Raw genomic sequence first — 25,702 nt, forward strand, 5'->3', positions numbered from 1 at the left:
CATGCACCGAGCTCCAGAGAGAGACACCCATCCCCCGCCCAGGCGCTGGACCCCACCCGCACCCAGAAAAGAAACGTCGGCCGCCCAGCTAACCACCACCCACACACAACAGGACAAGCAGCCCTGTGGCACAGCATCGTTCCACCCCCCCCAGTAGACCACACCCACCACCCAGCACTCCCCTAGGCACAGAGGCATGCCCATGCCCGGCAAGGGAGGAAGCCGGAAGGGAGCCCATGCCAGCACCCGACCCACCACTACGGAAGCCTGCAGGACACCCAGGTAGCACTGGAAAGCAATGCCCCCACAACCCCCAAACACCCACCCCTGACCCCGGATCCCCAAGCAAACCCAGGATCCCACTATCAGGACAACCAAATCATCACTGACTTAATGATGATGATAAACTGGTTGTGATATTTCTGATTTGATATTTGCATCATATTGTCTTTTGTCTCCCTGATCTGTTGTAGTCATCTATCCCTGATTTATATACTTTATGCACATTAAGTTGTGGTGCTAAATAAATCAAAATGATTGTCGAATATACAATCCAGGAAATATGTATTTACAGCCTCATGTCCTAATTGGCAGATTAAAAAACAAAACACAAAACGTTTCTCTGAACAGCATTTATGTAGGGACCAGTGTTGCCACAGTTACTTTGAAAAAGTAATCCAATTACTGATTACTCCTTGAAAAACTTAGTTACTTTACTGATTACTCAATTGTAAAAGTAACTAAGTTAGATTACTAGTTACTTTATTAGTTACTTTCCCCAGGTGCCGACAACAACCCTCTGCCACCTCAACATGACAATAATACCTGTTTTGCCAAAACTCGCTTTATAGTCACCCTTTCTTGACTTCAATGAAAATAAATACTTGTTTTATAAAAAGTAAAATAAAGACCTCTTTCTTGACCTCATATTTAACTGTTCAACAGTTAAATATGAGGTCACAGTTAAATAAGAGGTAACAGTAAAACTTGCAATTTCTAACCTACATTGTTTATAAATGTAACTATTAAATTCTTTCTAACATTTTTCTAACATTGAAATTCTCTCTAAACATTTTACTTGTTGAAATTATTATTATTATAAGTAGTATTAGTAGTTGTAGTAAAAAAAAAAGGCTTCAAAACTGGACCTTTAATCTAGGGGTGTTGTGGGGGGCACATCCTTGCCCCACTCCCCCATTCCATCTGGATTCGCCCCTGCTTTGGATGGATAACATTTATTTATGCAGAAAACATGACCAGATTTACAGGTATGAAAGTTTTATTGCGTTTTCACATCATGTGCTCCTCAGAAAGAGAGTTTAGGTGCATTTTAGTGGAAAATAGTCACGTCGCGGAGGAACAGCTGTTTTTAACGAGCAGATACAGAGCGGCTCAGCTCAGAATTCTAAATAAAGGAGAAAAAAAGCATAAAAATGTCTGTAAAGCTCAGTGCAGGTGTGCTGTTGTCACCGCGCTTTAAGAGGTGAGGACGAGTCATAGCTGCTGCAGAAAACCGCGGATGAAAAGCTCACAGCTCACTTAAAGTGGGAAGTTCAGTCGAACCCCGACCTCCTGCCCACGGACCAAGTTTAATGCTGCTATCGACCCACAATGCAAAAATAATAGTAACGCACAGTGACTTCGAGAAGCAACTTTAATTTGATTACTGGTTTGGAAAGATTAACGCGTTAGATTACTCATTACTAAAAAAAGTGGTTAGATTAGAGTAACACGTTACTAAGTAACGCGTTACCGGCATCACTGGTAGGGACTATGTCCAAAACTTGCTTTTGTTTTCAGCAAATGATTTCAAAGAGATGGAATTTGCAACAAATGTGGTACACGAGGTAGAAGAAGATGGCACCTTCAGGTGGGCACTGAAGATGGGCAGACAGTGGTAGATCCTGACCTAGCTGCCGTTTTTAGAGCCCCACACAAAAAGGAAGCAAAGAGACGCGAACCTGACGGCCAGGGCAAGGTAACGGAACTCAAACCTGACGGTCAGGTAAATAAAACGGGACCCTGATGGTCAGGTTAACAGAACTCAAACCTGGTAGTATAGAATTATGTGCTTGTTTCCCTTATTTATGATAGTCGTAGCCACGTTACGCAACAAAACATTAAATCTGCAATAAATTCACCAGATGTTGGTAACAACCCCAGTAATCCACACATACAAAGAATTCAAACCATAGATATCCATAAATTATGTGTAATAATGTGAAATGACACAGGGAAAATGTACTGAACACATGAAGAAAAGGTGAAATAAGACATGGAAAGTCAAGCCACCAGCTGAAATCTATCAGTAATCAGAAAGCAATCATGCCCCGTCAGTACAAATTAATATCAGCTGGCTGAGTCAAAACAGATGGCCTATAAAAAAGTGCCTTATTACCCAGGTGCAACACAAGAAACAGCTCATGATAAGTAAAAGCAAAGAGCTCTTTCAAGATCTTCATAACCTTATTGTTGCAAAACATACTGCTGACAGAGGAGTGAAAAGAATTATCAGAAGAGTTGTTCAAGAGACAAAGACCACTTATGAAGAGCAACTGCTTTTTTGCATTTGCGCAATATCTCTAAAATTAGAAAGGTCTTGTCTCAGAGTGATGCTGAAAAACTAATTAATGCATTTATTTCCTCTAGGCTGGACTATTGTAATTCATTATTATCAGGTTGTCCTAAAAGTTCCCTGAAAAGCCTTCAGTTAATTCAAAATGCTGCAGCTACAGTACTGACAGGGACTAGAAGGAGAGAGCATATCTCACCCATATTGGCCTCTCTTCATTGGCTCCCTGTTAATTCCAGAATAGAATTTAAAATTCTTCTTCTTACTTATAAGGTTTTGAATAATCAGGTCCCTTCTTATCTTAGGGACCTCATAGTACCATATCACCCCAATAGAGCGCTTCGCTCTCAGACTGCAGGCTTACTTGTAGTTCCTAGGGTTTGTAAGAGTAGAATGGGAGGCAGAGCCTTCAGCTTTCAGGCTCCTCTCCTGTGGAACCAGCTCCCAATTCGGATCAGGGAGACAGACACACTCTCTACTTTTAAGATTAGGCTTAAAACTTTCCTTTTTGCTAAAGCTTATAGTTAGGGCTGGATCAGGTGACCCTGAACCATCCCTTAGTTATGCTGCTATAGACTTAGACTGCTGGGGGGTTCCCATGATGCACTGAGTGTTTCTTTCTCTTTTTGCTCTGTATGCACCACTCTGCATTTAATCATTGATCTCTGCTCACCTCCACAGCATGTCTTTTTCCTGGTTCTCTCCCTCAGCCCCAACCAGTCCCAGCAGAAGACTACCCCTCCCTGAGGCTGGTTCTGCTGGAGGTTTCTTCCTGTTAAAAGGGAGTTTTTCCTTCCCACTGTCGCCAAGTGCTTGCTCACAGGGTGTCGTTTTGACCGTTGGGGTTTTTCTGTAATTATTGTATGGCTTTTGCCTTACAATATAAAGCACCTTGGGGCAACTGTTTGTTGTGAATTGGCGCTATATAAATAAAATTGATTTGATTTGAACTGAAAAATTACTTCAAAGAAAATAAGTAATGCACTCAACCACCATGGTATGTATGCACGCTCACCAAACAAGTCTCCACTGATGAAGAAAAAAGCATGTTGATGCTCATTTAAAGTTTGCTGCACAACATTTAGACAAACCTGTGACATACTGGGAGAATAGAGTCTGGACAGATGAGAACAAAACTGAACTCTTTGGATGCCACAATACACACCATAAATGTCACTGCACATCAGCCTAAAAACACCATACCAACAGTGAAGTTTGGAGGTGGAACATCTTGGTGTGGGGCTGTTCTTCATTGACAAACTTAATATAACTGAAGGAAGGATGAATGGAAAAATGTACTGAGACGTTCTAGATAAAAATCTACCAGGATGATAAAGATCAATCAATCAATCAATCAATCAATTTTTTTATATAGCGCCAAATCACAACAAACAGTTGCCCCAAGGCGCTTTATATTGTAAGGCAAGGCCATACAATAATTATGTAAAACCCCAACGGTCAAAACGACCCCCTGTGAGCAAGCACTTGGCTACAGTGGGAAGGAAAAACTCCCTTTTAACAGGAAGAAACCTCCAGCAGAACCAGGCTCAGGGAGGGGCAGTCTTCTGCTGGGACTGGTTGGGGCTGAGGGAGAGAACCAGGAAAAAGACATGCTGTGGAGGGGAGCAGAGATCGATCACTAATGATTAAATGCAGAGTGGTGCATACAGAGCAAAAAGAAAAAGAAACAGTGCATCATGGGAACCCCCCAGCAGTCTACGTCTATAGCAGCATAACTAAGGGATGGTTCAGGGTCACCTGATCCAGCCCTAACTATAAGCTTTAGCAAAAAGGAAAGTTTTAAGCCTAATCTTAAAAGTAGAGAGGGTGTCTGTCTCCCTGATCTGAATTGGGAGCTGGTTCCACAGGAGAGGAGCCTGAAAGCTGAAGGCTCTGCCTCCCATTCTACTCTTACAAACCCTAGGAACTACAAGTAAGCCTGCAGTCTGAGAGCGAAGCGCTCTATTGGGGTAATATGGTACTACGAGGTCCCTAAGATAAGATGGGACCTGATTATTCAAAACCTTATAAGTAAGAAGAAGAATTTTAAATTCTATTCTAGAATTAACAGGAAGCCAATGAAGAGAGGCCAATATGGGTGAGATATGCTCTCTCCTTCTAGTCCCCGTCAGTACTCTAGCTGCAGCATTTTGAATTAACTGAAGGCTTTTTAGGGAACTTTTAGGACAACCTGATAATAATGAATTACAATAGTCCAGCCTAGAGGAAATAAATGCATGAATTAGTTTTTCAGCATCACTCTGAGACAAGACCTTTCTGATTTTAGAGATATTGCGTAAATGCAAAAAAGCAGTCCTACATATTTGTTTAATATGCACTTTGAATGACATATCCTGATCAAAAATGACTCCAAGATTTCTCACAGTATTACTAGAGGTCAGGGTAATGCCATCCAGAGTAAGGATCTGGTTAGACACCATGTTTCTAAGATTTGTGGGGCCAAGTACAATAACTTCAGTTTTATCTGAGTTTAAAAGCAGGAAATTAGAGGTCATCCATGTCTTTATGTCTGTAAGACAATCCTGCAGTTTAGCTAATTGGTGTGTGTCCTCTGGCTTCATGGATAGATAAAGCTGGGTATCATCTGCGTAACAATGAAAATTTAAGCAATACCGTCTAATAATACTGCCTAAGGGAAGCATGTATAAAGTGAATAAAATTGGTCCTAGCACAGAACCTTGTGGAACTCCATAATTAACTTTAGTCTGTGAAGAAGATTCCCCATTTACATGAACAAATTGTAATCTATTAGACAAATATGATTCAAACCACCGCAGCGCAGTGCCTTTAATACCTATGGCATGCTCTAATCTCTGTAATAAAATTTTATGGTCAACAGTATCAAAAGCAGCACTGAGATCTAACAGAACAAGCACAGAGATGAGTCCACTGTCCGAGGCCATAAGAAGATCATTTGTAACCTTCACTAATGCTGTTTCTGTACTATGATGAATTCTAAAACCTGACTGAAACTCTTCAAATAGACCATTCCTCTGCAGATGATCAGTTAGCTGTTTTACAACTACCCTTTCAAGAATTTTTGAGAGAAAAGGAAGGTTGGAGATTGGCCTATAATTAGCTAAGATAGCTGGGTCAAGTGATGGCTTTTTAAGTAATGGTTTAATTACTGCCACCTTAAAAGCCTGTGGTACATAGCCAACTAACAAAGATAGATTGATCATATTAAGATCGAAGCATTAAATAATGGTAGGGCTTCCTTGAGCAGCCTGGTAGGAATGGGGTCTAATAAACATGTTGATGGTTTGGATGAAGTAACTAATGAGAATAACTCAGACAGAACAATCGGAGAGAAAGAGTCTAACCAAATACCGGCATCACTGAAAGCAGCCAAAGATAACGATACGTCTTTGGGATGGTTATGAGTAATTTTTTCTCTAATAGTTAAAATTTTGTTAGCAAAGAAAGTCATGAAGTCATTACTAGTTAAAGTTAATGGAATACTCAGCTCAATAGAATAGAATAGAATAGATGAAACGAGGGTGGATATTTCAGCAAGACAATGATCCCCAACACACAATGAAATTCTGAACTGGTTCCAGAGAATGAAAATAAAGCTGCTAGAAGGTCCAGCCAGTCACCTGTCTTGAATCCAATAGAAAATCTATTGAAATAATTAAAGATCAGAGTTCATAGAAGAGGTCCACAGAACCTTCAAGATTTTAAATTGTTGTGAGGAAGAATGGACCAAAAATCAATGCATGTGACAAGTTTCTCCATACAGGAGGCATCTTTAAGCTTCATTACCAACAAAGGCAATTGTACAAAGTATTAAATAAATTTCAGTATATGTGTTCAATATTTTTCCGTGTCATTACATTTGATGACACATAACGTAATTTCTGTACTTATTTGTTTTTGTTTCTTTGTATGTGTGGATTATTTGGTTGCTAGTGACCTGGTGAAAATTTCATGTCAGTAGAACTTTTAAAAATGTATAGTGATGTGTTCAATATTTATTTTACCCGCTGTATGCTTTCAGATATTTAGCATGTGCTGACATTATGCACTCTGGACTGCATTAGAGGGTGTCACGCCCCCAAAGTCCAGTTTGCTCAATAGTGTGAGTGTGTTGGGCCGCAACTGGCTGGCTGGCTGGGTTTGACTTGTCATTAATGATGATCTGAAACACTGCACAGACCATTTCAGTCTCTGCAATGTTTCAGATCATCATTAGCAACTGAACAAGAAACGATATCAGGAACAAAAGACCACACAGTCACTGGTTCAGGTGCATGTATGAAAGCTGCTGTGAGTGTCGTCACCTGTATCTCAGACGCCGACATGTAAACAGCCAGGGTAGCCAGAGACAGGACGAGGATGATGTAGGGAAAGGCATAGTCTGGAAGACACAAACACATACAGAACCATTTCAATGAGAACTATTCAAGCCACATTCAAACTAAGCAAGAACAAGTAACTGGGTTCGGGCAGCTGTTCTAGGGGGTTGAATTTTTATATAACTCATCACTTTAAGCTACTTTAAGCCATGACATTATGAATAATTAGGGATATGGTTGCTTTGATGACAGCTATTGTCCCAAGTCCAGGCCACAACCTGCTGTGGACTTGACCACACTTTCCCTTTCTGACCATTTGAATAAAAACACTTTTATATGGTTTGCTGTGAGGTTAATTTTACATCCAGTGTTTCTGGGGAGTGAAATTTTAGTGTCAATTAGGTGGTGGGCTTAGTGGTTAGCACTGTTGCCTCACAGCAAGATCATGGGATCAATTCCCTCCTGTGGCCTTTCTGTGTGGAGTTTGCATGTTCTCCCGGTGTTTGCCTGGGTTTTCTCCGGGTGATCCAGCTCCTCCCACATCCAAACACATGCAGGTTAGGTGAACTGGAAACTTTATACTGTCTGTAGGTGTCAATGTGTTTTGTATGTGTCCCTGTGACAGACTGGGGTCCTGTCCAGGGTGTACCCCACCTCACGCCCTATGACTACTGGCATAGGCTCCAGCGCTCCTGACCCTTAATTACGTCTGCCAAGGACGTAATAAAATAATTGCCGTTCATTTATTTATTTGTCTGTCTGTTAGCAGGATTACATCAAAACTACTGCATGGATTTTGAAAAAAATTTACAGCACAGATAGATATTAGGCCATGGAAGACTCCACTGAATTTTGGAGGTGATCTGGATCCGGAATGGCGGACAACAGAAATCTCAGTCTGCTTCTGTTGGAGTAATCGGCTGAAGATGAGGCGACAGTGAGTAATTAGGTGGCACTCATTAGCAGGTATCAACAGCTTGGTAAATGTTAGTTGCACTGACAGTATTATGATTACTGAGCAGTGATGCAACTGCTGAAAAAAAAAGAAAAAAATCAGGACCTCACAGGCCTGCAAAATATTTTGAAATATTACATGCAATTTGGTGCAATCTAGTACAAGTCTTAAGCTCAATGAGAGATATTTCTGTCCCATTTTCTTGCTCATTTTAGTCATAAAAATCATATTTTCCTATAATGGTGAGATGATGGGGCTACTGTATAATCCAGAGTCCATCACATGGCTTAGAATACAGTATTAGTATTATTTCATTCAACCACATAAGATGCTTCTGGTGGACTGTGAGGTATCTCAGGAGGGGAAAACGGGTACCATCCAAGCTGTCTATAGTAAGGATGGGACTCTGTTGCCCTTAACTGATAATGTAGTCCGCCGCTGGGAGGAACACTGAGGAACTCCTGCATCAGACTGGAGTGTCCTCTATAGTAGGGGCAGAGCTGGAAGCTAATGGAGAATTATCATCAATTTCCCTGGTGAAAGTCACTGAGGTAGTCAAACAACTCCACAGTGACAAGGAAGGCACTGGGGGTTGATGAGATCTGTCCAGAAATGGTGAAGGCTCTGGGTGTGGAGGGACTGTCTTGGATGAGACGTCTCTTCAACACTGCGTTGAGGTCTGGGACAGTTCCTAAGCCAGGGGTGGCAAACTGGGGTGGTAGCTCCATATTTAAAAAAGGGGACCAGAGAGTGTGTGCCAGGGCATCACACTACTCAGCCTTCTTGGTAAAGTCTACTCCAGGGTGCTGGAAAGGAGGGTTCAGCCGATAGTCAAACCTCTGATTGAAGAGGAAGAATGCGGGTTCCATCCTGGTCGTGGAACAATGGACCAGCTCTTCACTCTCACAAGGATTGTGGAGGGGGCCTGGGAGTATGTCCATCCAGTCTACATGTGTTTTGTGGACTTGGAGAAGGCATATGATCGGATACCCTGGGAGATACTGTGGGAGGTGCTGCAGGAGTATGGAGTGAGGCGGTCCCTTCTCAGGGCCATCCAATCTCTGTACTCACAAGTCTAACTCATTTCCAGTGAGGGTTGGCCTCTGCCAGGGCTGTGCCTTGTCACCAATCCTGTTTGTGATATTCATGGACAGGATATGGAGCCATAGTCGGGGGGAGGAGGTTTTCCAGTTTGGTGGGCTCAGGGTCTCATCACTTCTTTTTGCAGATGATGTGGTCCTGTTGGCTTCATCAGCCTGTGACCAACACTCACTGGATCAGTTCGCAGCTGAGTGTGAAGCAGCTGGGATGAGGATCAGCACCTCCAATTCTGACGCCATGGTTCTCAGCAAGAAACTGGTGGATATATATCTTGACCCTAGTGTATTGAAAAACTATAGGCCAATATCAAATCTATCATTTTGCTCTAAAATTCTGGAAAAAGTGGTGTCACGACAGCTCGTAGACTATCTTACTGAGAATAATCTCTTTGAGCCACTGCAGTCTGCTTTTAGAAAATATCATTCCACAGAGACGGCTCTCACTAAAGTGATGAATGATCTTCTGCTTACAATGGACTCGGACACCACTACGGTTCTGCTGCTGTTAGATCTCAGTGCTGCATTTGATACAGTGGATCATCATATTCTACTTGATAGGCTGGAAAGTCATTTTGGGATTACTGGGAGTGCCCATGCATGGCTGACGTCATACTTGACCAGTCGTTATCACCGTGTTTTGTACAGCAACACTACCTCTAACCTTAGTGACATGAAATTTGGGGTTCCTCAGGGGTCTGTCTTAGGCCCCCTGCTTTTCTCCCTTTATATAGCACCCCTTGGGCACATATTGCGGCGTTTTGGGATTACCTTTCACTGCTAGGCAGATGATACTCAGTTATATATGCCGATAACTGCTGGTAATCTCGTTCACATAAAATCCTTAGAAGATTGCCTTGCAGCAGTGAGAAGTTGGATGTCTAGAAACTTCCTACTTTTAAACTCTGATAAGACTGAAATGATGGTTCTTGGTCCAGTGAGACATCGGCATCAATTTGACCAGTTAACACTCAGCCTAGGCTCGTGTGTCATACATCACACTGACAAAGTGAGGAACCTTGGGGTAATTTTTGATCCTTCGTTGTCCTTTGGCCTCCACATTAGAAATATTACTAGGACTGCTTTCTTCCACCTGTGAAATATAGCAAAGATTCGTCCCATCCTGTCTATGGCTGATGCTGAGACCCTGATTCATGCGTTCATCTCTTCTAGATTGGACTACTGCAATGTTCTATTTTCTGGTTTACCGCAGTCTAGCATTAGGGTCTCCAATTGGTTCAAAATGCTGCAGCCACACTTTTGACACGAAGCAGAAAGTTCGACCACATTACACCCATTTTGGCGTCTCTTCACTGGCTTCCTGTCCCAGTGAGATCAGATTTTAAGGTTCTGTTACTAACCTATAAAATTATTCATGGACTGGCACCTCCCTACCTAGCTGACCAAATTAAACCTTACGTACCGGCCCGGGCTTTATGTTCTCAGAGTGCAGGACTACTTTGTGTCCCTAGGGTGAATAAGAAGTCTGCGGGTCACAGAGCTTTCTCTTATCGTGCCCCTGTTCTGTGGAATGGTCTCCCTGCATCAATAAAAACAATCAGATTCTGTGGAGACTTTCAAGTCCAGACTTAAGACGCACTTATTTTCCCTTTCATATGGCTAGCATACTGGTACAGTTTTGTTTTACGCTTCTTACTCTTTTAATTCATTTATTAGTAATTGGAGCGGGCCGCGGCCTCAACTTCACCTAAATTCTGGGTCTTTTAGTGAAGTTTAGGGCTAGTGGCCGGCAATCACCTTAGTATTTCTTCTGTTTTTCTTGTTGATTAATGCTGGCAAATTATACAGTATTTTTTGTCTTTCTGATGCCTGATTCTGTTTTTTCTCTGTTTAAGGTACAGCTCCATCCAGAGATGGGAGTTGTGTTTGTGTTGGCGATCCTCCTGTCCTGTGCACCAACAGCAATTCTTGTATATTTGTCCGTGAATTGTTCTGTGAATTATTTCTGTAATTTATGTTTGTAGCATGGCCCAAGCAGAGGGTCACCCCTTTGAGTCTGGTCTGCTTGAGGTTTCTTCCTCAGAGGGAGTTTTTCCTTACCACTGTTTTTATTTGAATGTGGTGCATTTTTTCCTCTCCTCTCACCTGCAATTTCTAGTTTTTCTTTGTGCTTCATTTCTTGTTGTTGAATCTTATTTACAAGTGTGTTTTTGACATCGTCTACTGTTTTTTGGATAGAGTCACTAGTTACCCTGTCTGCTCTCTGTGTCTTGACCTCGTGCTGTGTTTTTTGACTCGTCCACCAGCCGAGTCCCTCATGCACACTATAGCTGTTTTACTGACCACTGCACCGTCCCTGGCTCTACTTATAAAGATTTCTTTTTTGTTATAATAATATACCAAGTTATCTTTACCTGTGTGTTGGGGTCTTTGACCAGCCTCCATTTGTGACGTAGTATTGTCACTTAATTCAAACTGCTTTGCTACTGCTACACAGCTTCCAACCGTTGACATCTGCTGCAGTTCGCCTGAAGAACCTCCAGGTTGGAACCAGCTTGCCACGGGTTCCAAGCTGTGCCATGCCATCGCACCCAGGCACAGCTGCGCAAGCTGCTTTCCTAATTCCTTTGACCGGCTTTGACCAGACAGCAGTGGCTTCAAACCCGCTCACCGGAGACCTTTCTGGGAGTTAATCCACCCCTGGAGTGTTTGGGTGTGTTTTTTGCTGGACCGAGCAGAGCAGTCAAGAAGGTGCACAGCGGTGGCGTAGAGCGATCAGCGGCGGTGTGAGCACAGTGATCAGCGTCGGCGTGAGCAGAGCCGCTGGCTAGGCTGCGACTGTGTTGGTGCACCATTCAGGCTTGTGGATCGTCGGGGTGGCCGGCAGCGCTGTTTGCTTTCGGCGTCTGTGGCACTTTGGAGGCAGCCAGCCAGTTTTTGCAGCTTGTCTGGTGCCGGTGATTGGACCTGTCTTGCAGAGAGTCGCGAATCGGCTTTGTGGCTCAGTTGACGTCTTGCTGATCTGAGTGCGGCTCGTTTTGGGAGGCCGCTAGCCGGGACTGTGAATTGCTGGAAGCTTATAGCCTAACTGTGACTCGCCGACGGTTTCCAGCTGGACCAGTGACTTCGCCGGAGCCTATCAGCCAGGTCTGACGCAGCGGTAGAGGCTGCCATTTACATCGGCAGTTGTCATCTCTACAGGAAAGTCGGGACGTTTCAGGACAAGCTAAGCTAAGTCATGCTAAGCTAACTGAGCTAGCTGTGCTCAGCTTGGCTGATTATTTGTTGTGAATTTCATTTTATTGTTTTATTTTATTGTTTTATTAGTATTTTATTATTTTTTAGGAGTGGGATAAATTCTGTGTTTTTGGTGTTTTAAAAATTTTTAAATGATGCTGGCAGAGAGGGTGGCTCTTTTGGAGAGCCGTGTTCATGAGCTGGAACAGCTTATTAGCCTTGTGGACATTGATGTTACAGGCATGGTTGATGTTGACCCAGCTGTTATGCCTACTGGCATTAGTAAAGAGGGGCCGGCCAGGGAGGATGGTTTTCGGACTGTTGTCGGGCGGAGGAAGTCACGTGGGACTCGGCGGAAGTCACGTGGGGCACCCAAATTATATTCGCCTGTGCGAACTATGAACCGATTTTCTCCTCTGGATATGCCTGATGTCAGTCTTATGAGCCCACGGACTTCCACTCCTGTCCCCAGGCCGAAACGTCGGGTGTTAGTGATAGGGGATTCCATCACCCGTAAGGTTGAGTTGCAGACGCCAACTGATGTTCAGTGTTTTCCTGGGGCGAGAGCTCCTGACATTGCCTCTTACCTCAGGGCACTAACGCTGCAAAATGGTAAACAGACCAAGAAACATGACTTGAAATACAGTCATATAGTTATTCATGTTGGCGAAAATGATGTTAAGATGAAGCAGTCAGAAATTACAAAAATGAATATAGAGAGGACTTGTGACCTTGCTAGAAGGTCATGTCGGCATCGATTAATAGTTTCTGGTCCCCTCCCCTCCCGGGGTGGTGATGAGGTTTTTAGCAGGCTGTTGCTGTTAAATAAGTGGCTGGCACAGTTTTGTACACAACACGGTTTTGGTTTTGTTGATAACTGGCCTTCGTTCTGGGGCCGGTGTGATCTGTTGATGCCAGATGGCTTTCACCCTACTAGAGAGGGAGCTGCCATCTTGTCCGCGAATATAGATGGGGCTCTGCAGGGAGGGTAACACTTGGAGTATACAGCAGGTCACAGAATATGGGATGAGTGTGGGTGTGGGATCCACTATTTGAGCGGGGAATTTAATGCAGACAATCCAAGGTGCTGAAAGTGTTTTTTTTGGGAGGGAGATTTATCAGACTGAGACTGTGGCCTGCTCCTGTAGACTTGTTTGTAGAATTTACAGGGAGATATGTTTTTCAAATTTAGTACCTATTACTACACAGGATGACACTGGAGTGGAGGATGGCATGCTGGTTGTTTCTGCTGTATTAAATATTTCATGTGTGATGCCTGCGATCCGTGTGGACTGTGTCAGGCCTAAACCTATTTTTAGGTATCTTAGAAATGTAATTTTGGAACCACCCATAAACCCAAATAGTCCAATTGTCAACTCTGCAGAGGTCCTTAGTTTGGGTCTTGTAAATGTTAGATCGTCTTCAAAATCTATGTTGATCAGTGATTTAATTGTGGATCACCATTTGGATATGATTGGTTTGTGTGAGACCTGGCTTAAACCTACAGTTATTCTTCCCCTGAATGAAGCGTGCCCACTGGCATACACATTTAGTCATGTTTCCCGTGGTATGAAGCAGGGCGGGGGTGTTGCTTTTATTTATAAGTCTAGGTTTACGTTAGTAACTGTTGGGGGTTACAGGTATGGATTGTTTGAGCATCTGATTCTCCGCTCTGCCCATGATGTTACAAATTGTTTAGGGCAGAAGCATGGACATCAGTCGTGTTATTTTGTCATTGTTTATAGGCCCCCTGGCCCATATTCTGAATTCCTGGATGAATTTGGTGAGTTTGTTTCTAGCTTGTCAAGTAATGCTGATAATATTTTGATTATGGGTGATTTTAACATTCTTATGAATCGGCCCTCTGATCCCCTCTGTAAATCATTTATGGAGATTGTAGATGCATTGGGATTTCAGCAGTGTATTCAGGGCTCAACACATATTAGTGGTAATACCCTGGATTTGGTTTTGGTACGAGGTGTTGCTGTCATGAATGTTGGTATACTGCCCCTTGCATCGGTGGTCTCTGACCATTCATTTATTAAGTTTACATTTACATTACCGCGTTTAGTGGAGCAACAACCTGGCCTATTACTGTGGCGATGCATTAAACCTTCAACTAGGACTGAACTTGAAGCGAGATTGCCTAGTCTTTTAGCTTCAACTTTGCAGAATGCTCAATCAGTGGACAGTCTGGTGGATGGTTTGAATTCGGTACTCAAAACTACACTTGATGAGATTGCGCCTCCTTTATTAAGGCCTTGCCTTCCCAAAGTGCAGTCGCCTTGGTTTAATGGTTACTTGCGGGACCTCAGGCAGAAGGCTAGAGGTCTGGAACGGAAGTGGCGTAGCTCTAAATTAGAGGTGTTCCACTCTACATAGCATGATGCAGTTGCAGAGTATAAGCATGTACCATGGACTACAAAGCAGGCTTACTATTCGGATTTAATCAGTAAAAATAAGCACAACTCAAAATTTTTGTTTAATACTGTAGCATTTCTTATCCATGGTCAGTCACTTGTTAGTCCTTCTCCGTTTATAGCTCAAGACTTCTTGGAGTACTTTGAGAAGAAAATAGAAGACATTAGACTGAGCATATCTAAACATGCTTTGGCTCAATCTCTGCACCTTGCTGTGGAGGTGGGTGTTAATAATGAGGAGACACCTAGATTTACAGAATTTGATACTATTTCACTAGATGCGCTAGCATAGCTCGTGACGTCTACAAAAAGCACAACCTGCCTATTTGATCCTATACCAACAAAATTGTTTAAGGACCTGTGGCCCGTTCTTGGGCCTACTGTGTTGGAAATTGTTAATCTTTCAGTAATCTCTGGTTCTGTTCCTGCGGGTTTTAAATCTGTAGTGATTAAGCCATTGCTTAAGAAATCTGGTCTTGACCCTGGTGTATTGAGTAATTACAGGCCGATATCAAATCTGTCTTTCTGTTCTAAAATTCTAGAAAAAGTGGTCTCACGGCAGCTTGTAGACCATCTTACTGAGAATGATCTTTTTGAGCCACTTCAGTCTGCTTTCAGAAAACATCACTCCACAGAGACAGCGCTTACCAGAGTGGTGAATGATTTTCTGTGTGCAATGGATTCAGACACCACAATGGTTTTAGTGCTCTTGGATCTTAGTGCTGCGTTTGATACTGTGGATCATCGTGTTTTACTTGATAGGCTGGAAAATTACTTTGGGATTACTGGAAGTGTTCTTGCTTGGCTGATGTCATACTTGTCCAGTCGTTCTTATTGTGTTGTGTATAATAACACTACTTGTGGTCTTGTTAAAATGAAATTTGGGGTTCCACAGGGGTCTGTGTTAGGCCCCTTGCTTTTCTCACTTTATATAGCGCCCCATGGGCATATTCTGTGGCATTACGGGATTGCCTTTCATTGTTATGCTGATGATACTCAATTGTACATGCCGGTAACTGCTGGTAATCTTGCCCATATAAAAGCCTTGGAAAATTGCCTTATATCTGTGAGAAGTTGGTTGTCTAGTAATTTCCTACTCTTGAATTCTGGTAAGACTGAAATGATGGTTCTTGGTCCAGCCAGACATCGGCATCATTTTGATCAGTTGGCGCTTAATTTTGGTTTGTGTGTTGTGCATCATATGGACAAAGTGAGGAATCTTGGAGTACTTTTCAATCCTACATTGTCTTTTGGTCCCCACATTAGAAACATTATGAGGACTGCCTTCTTTCATCTGTGAAATGTGGCGAGGATTCGTCCCATCCTGTCTATGGCTGATGCTGAGACTTTGATACATGCGTTTATTTCTTCCAGACTCTTTGACTCTTTGGATAATATAAATCCCTGCTGTTGGATTTCAAGGTCTGTAACGCATGTGTATTTTATAAACAAACAGGGAGCCCTGAGCACACTCATCTCCTAATAAGAGCTAACTGATCATCTGCAGAGGAATGGTCTATTTGAAGAGTTTCAGTCAGGTTTCAGAATTCATCATAGTACAGAAACAGCATTAGTGAAGGTTACAAATGATCTTATGGCCTCAGACAGTGGACTCATCTCTGTGCTTGTCCTGTTAGATCTCAGTGCTGCTTTTGATACTGTTGACCATAAAATTTTATTACAGAGATTAGAGCATGCCATAGGTATTAAAGGCACTGCGCTGCGGTGGTTTGAATCATATTTATCTAATAGATTACAATTTGTTCATGTAAATGGGGAATCTTCTTCACAGACTAAGGTTAATTATGGAGTTCCACAAGGTTCTGTGCTAGGACCAATTTTATTCACATTATACATGCTTCCCTTAGGCAGTATTATTAGAAAGCATTGCTTAAATATTCATTGTTACGCAGATGATACCCAGCTTTATCTATCCATGAAGCCAGAGGACACACACCAATTAGTTAAACTGCAGGAATGTCTTACAGACATAAAGACATGGATGACCTCTAATTTCCTGCTTTTAAATTCAGATAAAACAGAAGTTATTGTACTTGGCCCCACAAATCTTAGAAACATGGTGTCTAACCAGATCCTTACTCTGGATGGCATTACCCTGACCTCCAGTAATACTGTGAGAAATCTTGGAGTCATTTTTGATCAGGATATGTCCTTCAATGCGCATATTAAGCAAATATGTAGGACTGCTTTTTGCATTTGCGCAATATCTCTAAAATTAGAAAGGTCTTGTCTCAGAGTGATGCTGAAAAACTAATTCATGCATTTATTTCCTCTAGGCTGGACTATTGTAATTCATTATTATCAGGTTGTCCTAAAAGTTCCCTGAAAAGCCTTCAGTTAATTCAAAATGCTGCAGCTAGAGTACTGACAGGGACTAGAAGGAGAGAGCATATTTCACCCATATTGGTCTCTCTTCATTGGCTTCCTGTTAATTGTAGAATAGAATTTAAAATCTTCTTCTAACTTATAAGGTTTGAATAATCAGGTCCCATCTTATCTTAGGGACCTCATAGTACCATATCACCCTAATAGAGCGCTTCGCTCTCAGACTGCAGTCTTACTTGTAGTTCCTAGGGTTTGTAAGAGTAGAATGGAAGGCAGAGCCTTCAGCTTTCAGGCTCCTCTCCTGTGAAACCAGCTCCCAATTCAGATCAGGGAGACAGACACCCTCTCTACTTTTAAGATTAGGTTTAAAACTTTCCTTTTTGCTAAAGCTTATAGTTAGGGCTGGATCAGGTGACCCTGAACCATCCCTTAGTTATGCTGCTATAGACTTAGACTGCTGGGGGGTTCCCATGATGCACCGAGTGTTTCTTTCTCTTTTTGCTCTGTATGCACCACTTTTAATCATTAGTGATTGATCTCTGCTCTCTTCCACAGCATGTCTTTTTCCTGATTCTCTCCCTCAGCCCCAACCAGTCCCAGCAGAAGACTGCCCCTCCCTGAACCTGGTTCTGCTGGAGGTTTCTTCCTGTTAAAAGGGAGTTTTTCCTTCCCACTGTCGCCAAGTGCTTGCTCATAGGGGATCGTTTTGACCGTTGGGGTTTTCTGTAATTATTGTATGGCTTTTGCCTTACAATATAAAGCGCCTTGGGGCAACTGTTTGTTGTGATTTGGCGCTATATAAATAAAACTGATTTGATTTGATAAGAAAATGTGACAGAAAATGAGGAGAAGTTTCACCAATGGGAATAAGTTGGAAAATATACACACACACATGTATATGTGTAACACATAACCTGACGTCCTAATAGACTGCTGTTATTTGTCAAGGAAATCGCTAAAGGAAATAGTGCTGGATGCAAAAAATGGGAGAATTTGAAAAAGAAATATTAACAGAACTAGATGCAGCCCAAAACATACATACAGGTGCTGGTGAAAAAGTTGATTTATTTCAGTAATTCCATTCAAAAAGTGAAACTTGTATACATTCATTACACACAGACTGATATATTTCAAGTGTTTATTTATTTTAATTACTAATTAATTAATTACTAATCAATCAATTAATGATTAACCAAACAATATTAATTATCACTACTATTGATTAATTATTAGTATTAATACTAATTAATTACTAATTAATTATTAATACTATCTATTATTATTATAAATTACAAATTAATTACATTAATTAACATGACATGATTGCGATGTGTCGAAGAAATCTGCGACTTCTATTTATTTGCATTTACGCAGAAAGGCGAGAAAATAAAAAGAGCAAACAGGCTACTGCAACAAGTTGCATTTCGGTTGCCATGTTAACAAACAGTGAAGACGGCAGTTTGACTCAGGCAGTTTTTTTTTTCTCCTAAAGCAGAGGGGTGTCTTAATTCATAGGGCTAGAGGCATACCCCTTCACCTTACCCCTTGTTTTAAAGTGGTAGGGGTAGGGGTAGGGCCAAGGGGAAGGGGTACAAAAGAGAATTGAGATTGGGGGTTAGGCTTCTGTCCTCACCTATGGTCATGAACTTTGGGTAATGACTGAAAAAAAATGTCATGAATACAAGTGGCGGAAACAAGATTCCTCCATTGAGATCTGGACTTGCACTCCTGTACAGGGTGAGAAGTTTGACTATTCTGAAGGCACTCAGAGTAGAGCCGCTGCTTCTTTACATTGAAAGGAGCCAGCTGAGATGGTTCGAGCATCTGTTGAGGATGCCTCCTGGTTGTCTCCCTCGGGAGGTCTTTCAGACATGTCCAGCAGGGACGAGGTCCTGGGTAAAACACAGGACACACTGGAGGGATTATATTTCCCAGCAGTCTTGGGAACACCTTGGGATGCCCCAGGAAGAGTTAGAAGACTTAGTTGAGGCTAGGGAAGCATGGAATTAGGTGCTTAGTCTGTTGCCATTGCAACCTGGATAAGCAGCAAAGAATGAATGAATGAATGAATGAATGAATACACATGGTGATTAAAAAAAAGTCACCATTTAGGTTATTCTCCTCTAACCACAGCCACTTGAATTTATTCCTGATGGAACTGTCACACTTTTCTCCCCACTGAAGAACATTTCTCTCCACGATGCGGTTGTTTTCAGAATGCAGCAGACTTCAAGGTAGAACTTGTAACATCTCTCACTGGCTGCTGCCCATACAAGCAGGTGCAGCAGCTACTGCTGAGGTCCTTGGTTGTGCCCCTGTGGAGTTTGTTCCCTTAATGATTAGGAACCTCAGCCCTCAGTCCTCCTTTGTTCGTTCAGCAGTCAGAAATTTGGGTGTTATGTTTGACCATGCTCTCAATTTGGGCACGTTACCCATCTTGTTCAATCCTGTTTCTTCCACCTTCGGAATATTTCCCACCTTAGTGGTATTGTGTGCAGAGCTGAGCTGGAGATGACTGTCCGTGCCTTTGTTTCCTTGTGCCTGGACTATTGCAACTCCCTGTTCTTCAGCCTCAGTAAGTCCTCTCTGGACCACTTGCAAATGGTCCAGAATACAGCTGCAAGGCTGCTTACTAGGTCTTTCAAGAGGGCCCACATAACACCAATTTTGTCCTCCCAACAATGGCTCCCCATTCAATTTAGGTTACAATTTAAGGTATTGATAACTTTAGAGCTACGCAGGGTCAGACGCCAGCCAACATCAGTGGACTCCTACACCCTTATGCTCCAACAGATCTCTTTGGTCTGCAGACCAGAACTTGCTGGTTGTGCCAAAGTCACGGTTGAAAACTAAAGGAGACTGCGCATTTGAAGTGGTAGCTCCAAAGCTAAGGAATGCACTACCTTTGTGTCTGCGCACTACAGACTCTGTTGGAACTTTTAAGGAGAAGCATAAGACTCAACTGTTCAGGATTGCTTTTACTTAATGTAGTGTCGTTGCTTTTTTCATTCTTTGTGTCTTTATTTTAATCTTACTGTGAAGCACTTTCTGATTGTTTCTTGAAAGGTGCTATATAAATAAACTTTACTTACTTACCAGCAAAAATCTATTTAAGCATAAAAATTCAAAAAGAAAAAATAATATAGCACCTTCAATTGCACCACAGACTAAAACAGTTAAATGTGGTTTATTAAACATTAGGTCTCTCTCTTCTAAGTCCCTGTTGGTAAATGATATAATAATTGATCAACGTATTGATTTATTCTGCCTAACAGAAACCTGGTTACAGCAGGATGAATATGTTAGTTTAAATGAGTCAACACCCCCGAGTCACACTAACTGTCAGAATGCTCGTAGCACGGGCCGGGGTGGAGGATTAGCAGCAATCTTCCATTCCAGCCTATTAATTAATCAAAAACCTAGACAGAGCTTTAATTCATTTGAAAGCTTGTCTCTTAGTCTTGTCCATCCAAATGGAAGTCCCAAAAACCAGTTTTATTTGTTATTATCTATCGTCCACCTGGTCGTTACTGTGAGTTTCTCTGTGAATTTTCAGACCTTTTGTCTGACTTAGTGCTTAGCTCAGATAAGATAATTATAGTGGGCGATTTTAACATCCACACAGATGCTGAGAATGACAGCCTCAACACTGCATTTAATCTATTATTAGACTCTATCGGCTTTGCTCAAAAAGTAAATGAGTCCACCCACCACTTTAATCATATTTTAGATCTTGTTCTGACTTATGGTATGGAAATAGAAGACTTAACAGTATTCCCTGAAAACTCCCTTCTGTCTGATCATTTTTTAATAACATTTACATTTACCCTGTTGGACTACCCTGCAGTGGGGAATAAGTTTCATTACACTAGAAGTCTTTCAGAAAGCGCTGTAACTAGGTTTAAGGATATGATTCCTTCTTTATGTTCTCTAATGTCATATACCAACACAGAGCAGAGTAGCTACCTAAACTCTGTAAGGGAGTTAGAGTATCTCGTCAATAGTTTTACATCCTCATTGAAGACAACTTGGATGCTGTAGCTCCTCTGAAAAAGAGAGCTTTAAATCAGAAGTGTCTGACTCCGTGGTATAACTCACAAACTCGTAGCTTAAAGCAGATAACCCGTAAGTTGGAGAGGAAATGGCGTCTCACTAATTTAGAAGATCTTCACTTAGCCTGGAAAAAGAGTTTGTTGCTCTATAAAAAAGCCCTCCGTAAAGCTAGGACATCTTTCTACTCATCACTAATTGAAGAAAATAAGAACAACCCCAGGTTTCTTTTCAGCACTGTCGCCAGGCTGACAAAGAGTCAGAGCTCTATTGAGCTGAGTATTCCATTAACTTTAACTAGTAATGACTTCATGACTTTCTTTGCTAACAAAATTTTGACTATTAGAGAAAAAATTACTCATAACCATCCCAAAGATGTATCGTTATCTTTGGCTGCTTTCAGTGATGCCGGTATTTGGTTAGACTCTTTCTCTCCGATTGTTCTGTCTGAGTTATTTTCATTAGTTACTTCATCCAAACCATCAACATGTTTATTAGACCCCATTCCTGCCAGGCTGCTCAAGGAAGTCCTACCATTATTTAATGCTTCAATCTTAAATATGATCAATCTATCTTTGTTAGTTGGTTATGTACCACAGGCCTTTAAGGTGGCAGTAATTAAACCATTACTTAAAAAGCCATCACTTGACCCAGCTATCTTAGCTAATTATAGGCCAATCTCCAACCTTCCTTTTCTCTCAAAGATTCTTGAGAGGGTAGTTGTAAAACAGCTAACTGATCACCTGCAGAGGAATGGTCTATTTGAAGAGTTTCAGTCAGGTTTTAGAATTCATCATAGTACAGAAACAGCATTAGTGAAGGTTACAAATGATCTTCTTATGGCTTCGGACAGTGGACTTATCTCTGTGCTTGTTCTGTTGGACCTCAGTGCTGCTTTTGATACTGTTGACCATAAAATTTTATTACAGAGATTGGAGCATGTCATAGGTATTAAGGGCACTGCGCTGCGGTGGTTTGAATCATATTTGTCTAATAGATTACAGTTTGTTCATGTAAATGGGGAATCTTCTTCACAGACTGAAGTTAATTATGGAGTTCCACAAGGTTCTGTGCTAGGACCAATTTTGTTCACTTTGTACATGCTTCCCTTGGGCAGTATTATTAGACGGTATTGCTTAAATTTTCATTGTTACGCAGATGATACCCAGCTTTATCTATCCATGAAGCCAGAGGATACACACCAATTAGCTAAACTGCAGGATTGTCTTACAGACAAAGACATGGATGACCTCTAATTTCCTGCTTTTAAACTCAGATAAAACTGAAGTTATTGTACTTGGCCCCACAAATCTTAGAAGCATGGTGTCTAACCAGATCGTTACTCTGGATGGCATTTCCCTGATCTCTAGTAATACTGTGAGAAATCTTGGAGTCATTTTTGATCAGGATATGTCATTCAAAGCGCATATTAAACAAATATGTAGGACTGCCTTTTTGCATTTACGCAATATCTCTAAAATCAGAAAGGTCTTGTCTCAGAGTGATGCTGAAAAACTAATTCATGCATTTATTTCCTCTAGGCTGGACTATTGTAATTCATTATTATCAGGTTGTCCTAAAAGTTCCCTAAAAAGCCTTCAGTTGGTTCAGAATGCTGCAGCTAGAGTACTGACGGGGACTAGCAGGAGAGAGCATATCTCACCCGTGTTGGCCTCTCTTCATTGGCTTCCTGTTAATTCTAGAATAGAATTTAAAATTCTTCTTCTTACTTATAAGGTTTTGAATATCAGGTCCCATTTTATCTTAGGGACCTCATAGTACCATATCACCCCAATAGAGCGCTTCGCTCTCAGACTGCGGGCTTACTTGTGGTTCCTAGGGTTTGTAAGAGTAGAATGGGAGGCAGAGCCTTCAGCTTTCAGGCTCCTCTCCTGTGGAACCAGCTCCCAATTCAGATCAGGGAGACAGATACCCTCTCTACTTTTAAGATTAGGCTTAAAACTTTCCTTTTCGCTAAGGCTTATAGTTAGGGCTGGATCGGGTGACCCTGGACCATCCCTTGGTTATGTTGCTTTAGACGTAGACTGTGGGGGGTTCCCATGATGCACTGTTTCTTTCTCTTTTTGCTCCGTATGCATCACTCTGCATTTAATCATTAGTGATCGATCTCTGCCCCCCTTCTCGGCATGTCTTTTTCCTGGTTCTTTCCCTTAGCCCCAACCAGTCTCAGCAGAAGACTGCCCCTCCCTGAGCCTGGTTCTGCTGGAGGTTTCTTCCTGTTAAAAGGGAGTTTTTCCTTCCCACTGTCGCCAAGTGCTTGCTCATAGGGGGTCGTTTTGACCGTTGGGGTTTTTCATAATTATTGTATGGCCTTGCCTTACAATGTGGAGCGCCTTGCGGCAACTGTTTGTTGTGATTTGGCGCTATATAAGAAAAAAGTTGATTGAGTTGATTGATTACTCCCGATACATGAATTGAAGAGGTGAAAATGCGAGACTATCCACTATGGGGTCTCATCACCTGAGATATTTCCAGTTGATTTTACAAACAGTACATTGTTCCGTGCCTGAAATCTGACCCAGACCACTCTAGCAAACAAAAATCACCCGGAAAACCTGTGTGGGGCATTATAGAAGGTTTTTTGCAGTATATATACACAGTCTACAGTACTCACACAAGAGGCCACCGCCCACAGCCTGCAGTACTGTGAGGATGGGGAAGAAGTACAGGGCAGCATAGATACTCTTAAAACGGTCAGACTTTCCCAGACCACAGGCAATCTTCTTCACCAGCAAGGGACGCAGGAACATCATCAGCACCAGGCAGAAAGCGTAATAGATTAACACAATGGTGTAGCTAAAGCAACAAAACAGAAATAAGTGGAGGTCAGTCAAAGATGGAAATAATGATCAATAATTCTTGCTCAACTGTTTTGCATTGTAGACAATTATTTGTTCAGATCTTGCTTTCATCAGTCCACAAAATGTTGCTCCATTTCTCTTTAGTCCAATCAGTGTGTTCTTTGTCAAATTGTAACCTCTTCAGCACATGTGTTTTTTCCCCCCACAGTGGGACTTTGTGGGGTCTCTTGTTCATAATTTGTCAACACATAGACATCTTCTAATTGTTACAGGACTCACAGGTAACTTCAGACCTTCTTTGATCCCCCTGGACCTGATCATTGTCTGAGTCTTTGTCTTAATGTTTGTTCTTTGATCTACTTGAATGGTGGTTTTCTGCTTTCTTTCTGGTTTTGTTTCCATTTTAAAGCATTTGAAAATATTTTATCTGAGCACTCTGTCATTTTTGTACTTCTTTATATGTTTTCCCCTTTCTAATAAACCTTTTAATCAAAGTACACTGTTCTTCTGAACAATGTCTGGAACAAACCATTTTACTCAGACTGTCAGAGAGAAAAACACGACAACCAGCAGGTACATTTACTGTATTCATCCTTAAATATGTTCCATCAGTAAGGGTGGAATAAGGGTAAAACTAAAAATACAGACACTGATGTTTTTATGAACAGCCTAATATTCCTTCCTTTTAAACCTTCTATAAAATAATAACTGGTCATCCCGTATTTTAAAATGAACCTGTTTTTAAAAAGTGCTCTGACACATACTGGTATAAAGAATAAATAACAAAAGTGAGAGCACACCCCCTTGTGGCGAGCCAGTAGAACAACACACTGTGATTGATAAAAGCCTGTTCACTCTGATTTTGCGTTCAGTTTGTTAAAAAGTCTAAAATCCAGCCCACAAGGTTACTGCTTAGTTTAAAATGTTCTAAAAGCCTTTGGGTTAAAAAACAAGGTTGAATTGTGTTGAAGTCAATAAATAAAAGCCGGGCGTGACACCCACTTCCCTCCAGATGTCTAAACAGCAGATTAAGCAGAATGAGTGTGGCCTCCTCCACTCCTCTGTTAGGCCTGTAAGTAAACTGTAACAGATCAAGTGCATGCATAGTGCTTTTTAGCATTTCAGACCGTACCAATTTCTCTAAGATTTTCATCGGGATTGATGTTAGGGCAACAGGTCTAAAATCATTCAAGGCTGTGGGACTACTGGATTTAGGAACTGGAACCACAACAGCATCTTTCCACACTTTGGGAACATGCTGTGTTTCCAAAGACTGGTTAAAAATATGTTAAAAAAAATGAGCTCAGCTCTTTTGCACAACATTTGAGAAAGTGGCCACAGATATTGTCTGGACCATGACTCTTGTTTACTTTTGTGCGAAGGAAGGCTTTTTCAATATCTTGTTGGTTAAAGGAAAAATACCAGGGGTCACAGAACTTGAGACCATGTTCCTGGGTTTCTTTGATAAAATTACATGTACTAAAAGAATTATAAAAACAAGAGCATTAGCTAGTTCAATGTCTGAGTTGAAGCCATTTAAAGTGATGTTTGTACTATTTTTCATATTTTGGAGGCCCACAATAGCCTTCATTCTAGACCAAGCTGACCTAATGGATTAAACTGAAGGTTAGCAGCCGTCTTATTCTCCAGCTCAGACTTACAGCTCTGTTTTGCTTTAACAATCTCTAGTTTAAGCTCCTTGGTGGCAAAAAAAGAAAAGGTCTGAAGCTGCTCCCTTTTTAAAAGCATCCTTCTTTTCCTTTATGCAAGACTTCACTAATTTAGTGACCCGTGGTCTGTTGTTGGGATAAATTTTCACTCTCTTACTTTATACATGCTTCCCTTAGGCAGTATTATTAGACGGTATTGCTTAAATTTTCATTGTTACGCAGATGATACCCAGCTTTATCTATCCATGAAGCC

The 25,702-nt window shown here is 41.6% G+C and overlaps 1 protein-coding gene across 2 annotated transcripts in view; it reads right to left on the reverse strand.

Annotated features, from left to right (window-relative positions):
* Positions 1-25,702, reverse strand: part of jkamp (jnk1/mapk8 associated membrane protein) — a 186,456-nt gene that overhangs the window by 58,783 nt on the left and 101,971 nt on the right. For both annotated transcript variants that reach the window (XM_034195228.1, XM_034195227.1), the window contains exons 5-6: positions 23,593-23,774; positions 6,877-6,953 (exon numbers count right to left, since the gene is read on the reverse strand). In XM_034195228.1, coding sequence (XP_034051119.1) covers positions 6,877-6,953; positions 23,593-23,774 — 259 coding nt within the window. The remainder of the gene's footprint in view (positions 1-6,876; positions 6,954-23,592; positions 23,775-25,702) is intronic.

The sequence above is a fragment of the Thalassophryne amazonica genome, chromosome 19 (assembly GCF_902500255.1).
Source record: "Thalassophryne amazonica chromosome 19, fThaAma1.1, whole genome shotgun sequence".
Taxonomy (NCBI): Eukaryota; Metazoa; Chordata; class Actinopteri; order Batrachoidiformes; family Batrachoididae; genus Thalassophryne; species Thalassophryne amazonica.